Source organism: Wasmannia auropunctata, unplaced genomic scaffold (genome assembly GCF_000956235.1).
Source record: "Wasmannia auropunctata unplaced genomic scaffold, wasmannia.A_1.0 LD336048.1, whole genome shotgun sequence".
Lineage (NCBI taxonomy): Eukaryota > Metazoa > Arthropoda > Insecta > Hymenoptera > Formicidae > Wasmannia > Wasmannia auropunctata.
In genome coordinates, this window is record NW_012026842.1 from 20,569 (window position 1) to 28,159 (window position 7,591).

Below are 7,591 nucleotides of genomic sequence, written 5' to 3' on the forward strand. Positions count from 1 at the left end.
CTAGAAGACACTTAATTCCTCGACAACGACTACGTAGACATTCACTTCCTCGACGGCAAAAATCTAGACGACACCTAGACACTTAGTTCCTCGACGATAAACACGTAGAGATTCACTTCTTTGATGGCGAAGACCTAGACGATACCTAGACCTTCGACGGCGAACATGTAGACACTCACTTCCTCGACGGCGACCATGTAGATATTCACTTTTTCGATGGTGAAGACCTAGATGACACGTAGACACTTAATTCGTCGACGGCGAATACGTAGACACTCACTTCCTCGACAGCGAAGGCCTAGACAATTCCTAGACATTTATTTCATCGACGGCGAAGACCTAGACGACACCTAAAATACTTAGTTCCTCGACGGCGAACACTTAGACACTTAGTTCCTCGACAGCGAATACGTAAACACTCACTTCATCGACGGCGACCGTGTAGACATTCACTTCCTCGACCGCGAAGACCTAGATGACATCTAGACATTTAGTTCCTCGACGACAAACACGTAGACACTCACTTCCTCGACAACGACCACAAGAGAGTGTGAGAGAGACGAGAGAGTAGAGAAACACACGAGAAAGTCGTGAGAGAAACGAGAAAGTCAGGAGAGAGACGAGGGACAAGATTAAAATTTTGTGAAGAAAAAGACGACGACGATGATATAGCAGACCAAAGAGACTATACAACAATGAAATTTTACGAAAATTTAACGAAAAACAGACGACAACAACGGCGGCGAAATTATAGACCAAAGGGGACAAGATTGAAATTTTGCGATGAAGACGACGACGATGACGACGACAACGACGACGTATCTGAATGACATAAAATTGGGCAAAAAAATGCATGCACTTTATGCACGTATGCATCAAATGCACTTATGGACATCGCTATTACAGCATTGTGATTGGAAAAATATAGCCGCTACCGCGTCTCCTGATGTACTAAAATTGTCGGATGAATTTTATGATCAAACGGCCGTATCCCGAATTATAACGTGACGTTAAATTAATGTTTCAAGTTATTGTGCCGAACACGGAATGTCGTTACATCTAGTGAATAAATAGCTATTACACTAGAAATAATTTACAATATAAATTACATAAATTGAGAGCTTAGATAATTTTTAGTAAAAGAAATATTTTCTCTTAATTTTTGTTACTATTATATTTTTGTTACTATTTTTCAAAGTATAAAAACAAAAATGCACTGCTCTTACAAGTTTTTCTTTCCGTATATCGTTGTATCGCATTATGCAAATATTCTCTGTTGTAATGTTAATCGTTAAATATTTGCAACAGTTTTCGAGTTTTGATCTTGCCAATCTATTTGCGTTTCTGACATACGCTTTAATAAAACTGCTCCAAACGTTTACGTACGCGTGGTATGGCACTCTCCTCACAAATGCGGTAAGTTTTAATGATCTGGTAAATCAACATTATAACTCAAAATTAAATTTGAATGTATTTAGGGCGAGGACTTTCGTAATGGAATATACTTTGGCGAATGGCCTAATTCTAGTCTCGATCGTCACGTGAGAACAAATGTTATTTTGATTATGATGCAAAAACCAATGACTGTAAACGCAGTTTTTACTCCTGTCGATGTAATCATGTTCACAAATGTAAGTATTTTAATTATAATCGGCCAAGTAAATTTGAGTAAAAGTTTATTATTTTCCAGTCACTTTTAGCTTTATTGTGCTACTATTTTGAAGTAACATTTATATTTTATTTTTATAAAAATAGAAAATTCAAGACACATAAGAGAATATATAAAATTTGAATTTAATACTATTAGCAAATAAAAACAAAAATTTTCAAATAGAATTTTTTAAATACAGAATGTATTTTAAATAGCGTCTAATTATATGACGTTATTTTTTGTAAAAAAAACTGAGTCGAAAAGTCCTAAACTATTTTTTCTACACATGCTAAATAAAGTTATCATTACAGTAATGTAGGATGTGCAGTACGCTCGATGCGTTGTCCTGCGTTGCTCTGCGCCTCTGAACTGCGCGCGTTACGATAGGTGGCAGTCACCGCCCGATCTCGATCGGCAGCGATTTTCGGTTGTTATAAAAAAAGCGAGGTCTTGGTCGTCAAGGGCTCTCGGCAGCAGTCGTCGTAAGCATAGCGTTAAGGCGAACGAGTCTCGCCACTTTCTGTACCCTATCTTTTAAAATATATTCACATACTTGTAATCTGATTACAAGTTTTTGGGAGCTCGTCCGGAATACGGTTGAAAGTGTGAGGCGAACAGTGAGACACATTAAGACGAGTCAAGACGAGGACGCAGTTACAAAGTTTTAAGACGTACAGCTCAGACAATATGACGGAACCAGGTGCGATAAACGACTACTTAAGTGCCAAATTGGCGGAGATGACAATGGTCCAATTAAAGAGGGAATTCGGTCTCTTAAGACTGAAGACGACTGGACTAAAGAATGAACTTGTTCAAAGGCTATCGGCGATCATGCAACTAGAACATGAACACGGAAAATCACACGGCAAGACAAGCAAGAAAGGCTCCGATACGGACACGCATGGACGACGAGAAGATGAGAGCGAAGATGATTCAAGTTCGAGCGACGAAGGAGAAGTGGCTTTGATCGAAAGAAGGTGAAACAGAGTAAGAGAATCTCGACGATATCACTCATTAACATTTTGTGATGTTGAAGAAACTCTAGAGGCGTTCAGCGGGGACGACAAAATCGACGTAAAAAAGTGGATTCAAGAGTTCGAGGAAATGGCGGCGCTGTGTGAATGGTCCGATATCCAAAAGGTGGCGTATGCGAAACGGCTCCTGGGTCAGCGAAATTATTCATCAGATATGAAAAGTGCACGAAGACGTGGAAAAAGTTGCGGAGAGCATTAACAAAAGAATTCACCGACATCATAAACAGCTACGCTGTACATCAAGAATTATCGCGATGGGAGAAAACATCCAACGAGTCGCATCAAGAATATCTATACAAGATGCTCGAGATCGCAGCGCAAGCGAACGTCGACACTTAGTCGGTAATTCAATACGTTATCAAGGGTATCCGAGATGACGTTGTTAGTAAAACGATACTGCACGGAGCGAAGACGGTATAAAAATTGAAGGAAAGATTTGCCCAATACAAAGCGATAAAAAAAGAAGGAAAATCGAAGACGAAGCAACTAAAGCAAGAAGACAATAGGAAGAAGACGATACAGGACGCAGGTTCTACGGAAACGAAGCGATGCTTTAATTGTGGTAGCAAGGACCATATAAGTAAGATGTGTCCGTCAAAGGACAAAGGTACCAAGTGTTTCAAATGTAATCAGTACGGACATATCGCAAAGTTATGTACGGGAGTAAAAACGCAGAAAAAAACCGCGTATGTAATTTTTGATAATTCGCGGCAAAAGCAGTTAAAAGAAATAGAAATTGCGAGTCAACATTTTGTTAGTGTTATAGACATTGGAAGTGATCTGAGCCTAATTAATCGAGATTGTTACAAAAAAATTAGGCTGCCCAGAATTAAAAAAACAAGGTACGTTTTGATGGTGTAGGTGTGGCGAATAACAGTACTTACGGCTCTTTCGCGGCAAACGTTGGCGAGATATATAAGATTGTTTTTCACGTTGTTAATAATCAAATAATGAAGTGCGCGATCCTGATCGGCGCTGACTTCTTGAATCAAGTCGAATTACATTCCGTAGGGGGACGAGTTACAATTGTAAGATTATCGCGCATATGCCCGAAGTGTTTAAAATAGATGCAATAGAGAATGCTGAGCGACCCAATTTTTCGTACATACGGAGAAAGATGCTCGTCAGAAAATAAAAAAAATTGCGCGAGATTATGCGCGAGCCTAAGGGGACGCGAGAAGTCGGAGTCAAGATGACACTAATTTTGAAAGACGACATTCCAATCTATCATAGACCGCGTAGGTAGTTGTCTCAGCCGGAGAAAGAGGAGGTAGATAGGCAGTTAAAGACATGGCTAAATGACAATATTATCAGACCTTCAGTTTTAGAATACGCGAGTCCTATTGTGTTAGTAAAAAAAAATGACTATACAAGAATTTTTACGTAGAATACAGAAAATTAAATGAAAAGATTGTAAAAGATCGATACCCGCTGCCGCTAATTGAGGATCAACTAGATCGGTTACAAGGTGCTAAAGTTTTCAGTATTAGACTTAAGAAATGGATTCTTCTATGTTGACGTAGCTAAGGAAAGTAGAAAATATATCTCCTTTATTATACCGAATGGTCAATATGAGTTCACAGGAATGCCGTTCGGACTCTGTAACTCTCCGGCAGTGTTTTAAAAATTCGTAAATGCCGTGTTCAAAGATTTAATAAACGAAGGAATCGTGCTAACTTATATGGACGATCTAATTATTCCTTTGCAAAATACCGAGCAAGCAATTAATGATTTAAGACGCATATTGCAGGTATCAAGTCAGGCTGGTTTGCTCTTTAATTGGAATAAGTGTCGTTTCCTTCAGGCAAAAATCGAATATTTGGGACACATTATAGAAATGGAACCGTGCGACCCTCCAAACATAAAACTAGTGCCGTTATGAAGTTTCCAGTCCCGAAGTATGCTTGCGACGTATAAAGTTTTTTGGGTCTTACCCTTGGATTTTTCCGAAAGTTTATTTTTCGATATTCAATAATAGCTAGGCCATTAACAAACCTCCTCAAAAACGACATTGAATTTCGATTTAGAGAAGATAAGATGCGAGCATTTTTTAAGTTTGAAACACGTGTTGAGCAATAAACCCGGTTTAAGATTGTATTGATATGGTGCCGAAACAGAGCTTCACACGGACGCTTCCAAATTTGGCTACGGCGCGATTTTGTTGCAAAAAGATTCTTCAGATAATACTTTCCATCCAATTTATTACGCAAGTGGAAAGACTACCTCCGCTGAAGAAAAATATACTAGCTATGAGCTGGAGGTACTTGCAATTATTAAATCTCTAAGGAAGTTCAGAGTCTATCTGTTGGGAATCCCCTTTAAAATTATTACCGACTGCAAGGCGTTTATCCTAACGATGAGAAAAAAGGATTTATGCGTATGTGTGGCTCGTTGAGCCCTCGCGATAGAAGAATTTGACTATAAATCCAACATAAGTCGGGAAAGAATATGATGCATGTAGATGCGTTAAGCAGAAACCCCCTTTCAGAGGCATTACTTATTAACTAAAGTTACGACAGCTTAATTGCTAGATTCAAGAAGGCTCAGAGAACCGATCGGGATTTGCAGAGGATTATTGAATTAGTAGTGCATGATAAAACGAAAGATTATGTGGTTAAGAATAATTTGCTATATCGAGACAAAGGTAGCGATTTATTGTTAGTAGTATCGAAAGTGTTACAAACCTCGATAGTTAGACAGGTGCATGAGTAAAGGGATTTCGCGATTGATAAAACGTAAGCGCTGTTAATCAAAGATTATTGGTTTAAAGAAATGCAATCAAAGATTGAAAAAGTGATAACAGGTTGTATTAATTGTATTTTAGCCGAACGAAAGCAGGGTAAACAAGATAGAGTGCTAAATATAATTAATAAAGGCGACGTACCTTTAGACACGTACATATTGATCATCTGGGTCCGATGCCCAGTACAAAGAAAAGTTATCGATATATTTTCATGGTAGTAGATGCGTTTAGCAAATTTGTATGGTTATACGCTGCTAAGTCGACCGATACCGCCGTAGTGCTTGATCGCTTGCGGAAACAGTCTGCTCTATTTGGTAATCCGCGTAGAATTATTTCAGAGTGCGGAACTGCATTTTCATCCGGTGCCTTTAAGGAATATTATGACGAAGAGAAGATCTAGCATTTTCTCATATCTGCGAGAATCCCTAGAGGTAACGGACAAGTAGAGAGAGTAAATCGTACACTTATACCGCTTTTAAAGAAATTATCGACACCGAAACCAGAAGAATGGTTTCAATTCGTAATAATCGCGCAAAAGTATTTAAATGCTGTTCCGAGTCGACGAAGCACAGGCCGAACACCATTCCAATTAATGTTTGGTACTCATATACGCCTAAAAAAAGATCCACAAATACGCGAAATGATCGAAAGTGAATGGACGCGAATGTTTGAGCTGGAGCGCGATGATATCCGTCAGGAAGCGAAAAGAAAAATTACCGAAGTTTAACAAGAAAATTTAAGAAACTTTAATAAAAAAAGAAAAAAAGCGCGGATGTATGAAGAAGGAGATCTCGTCGCGATCAAGCGAACGCAGTTAGGTCCAGGGCTCAAATTTCGTAATAAATTTTTAGGTCCATACCGTGTAATTAGAGCGATGTAAAACAATCGGTATATTGTCTTGAAAATAGGCGATCATGAGGGACCTCAAAAAACTTCAATAGCAGTCGATTATATGAAGTCATACTTATGACGAAAAGGATGAGGACATAGAGAACGATGAATAGAAAACAGAAAAAGATATACTTTAAGCGTTCATACATGTTAAATAAGATTTAGTATATAAGAAAATAGAATTTGATCTGTATTAGATATTTTGATCTGTATTAGAATAGGCATTCGAGGACAAATACTGTACAGAATGGCCGAGTTTGCAGGATGTGCAGTACGCTTGATGCGTTGTCCTGCGTTGCTTTACGCCTCTGAACTGCGCGCGTTACAATAGGTGGCAGTCACCGCCCGATCTCGATCGGCAGTGATTTTTGGTTGTTATAAAAAAAGCGAGGTTTGGTCGTCAAGGGTTTTCGACAGCAGTGACAGTCGTCATAAGCATAGCGTTAAGGCGAACGCGTCTCACCACTTTCTGTACCTTATCTTTTAAAATATATTCACATATTTGTAATTTGACTACAGTAATTACTGTTTCATTGAGCAGTAGAGAAAAATGATTCAAGATTTTTTGTTGAATTTTTTATAAGGAATGGCGCTACATGATTAATGCTATTTAAGAACTATATCGTCTACAAATGCTTCTACAATTACTGTAATAAATGTAATAGTTTCATTGAGATTATAGAAAAAAATCTTTCAGGACTTTTTGATTCAATTTTTTTTAAAAGGATTAATGTTATATAATTAATGGGCGGTATTTAAGATATATTTAAGATCCGTAGAAATTATCCAAAACAGTAAAAAATTGAAGAATTAAAAGATTTAATTACTTAAAATAAGATTTAATGTTTCAATTAGAAGATTACTTTATCCATGAAATTCATTTCTTCGAATAGTTATTGATTTTATATTATATTAATTTTTTGCAATGTTTAGAAAAGTCTTTACATTGGTTAATAATATTTACACTTATATACCTTTTGCATATTAAACTAATTTTAATTAAGAAGTATCAAATGAAGGGCTAGTGAGCCTTGCACGAAGTTAGTGCTAAAATTACATATATTTAACAATAATAATTATTACCCAAACGTTTCGGCTCCGCATTGAGCCATCTTCAGTAGGTAAAAATACAAAAATATAATTTTTTTCTTTATACTTTACATTAGCGCTTTGTTCTTTTCGCTCGCACTAAGGTCGCTTATCGCTCGCTGTGAGATCGTTCGTTGGAAAATCGCAGTGTCAAGTGATCCTATCTTCATGTGACAATTTAAC

General features: G+C 37.6%; 1 protein-coding gene across 1 annotated transcript in view; it reads left to right on the forward strand.

Annotated features, from left to right (window-relative positions):
• LOC105451631 overlaps positions 1 to 7,591 on the forward strand; it is a 29,031-nt gene that overhangs the window by 13,046 nt on the left and 8,394 nt on the right. The window contains exons 2-3 of the mRNA XM_011692201.1: positions 1,309 to 1,416; positions 1,479 to 1,631. Coding sequence (XP_011690503.1) covers positions 1,309 to 1,416; positions 1,479 to 1,631 — 261 coding nt within the window. The remainder of the gene's footprint in view (positions 1 to 1,308; positions 1,417 to 1,478; positions 1,632 to 7,591) is intronic.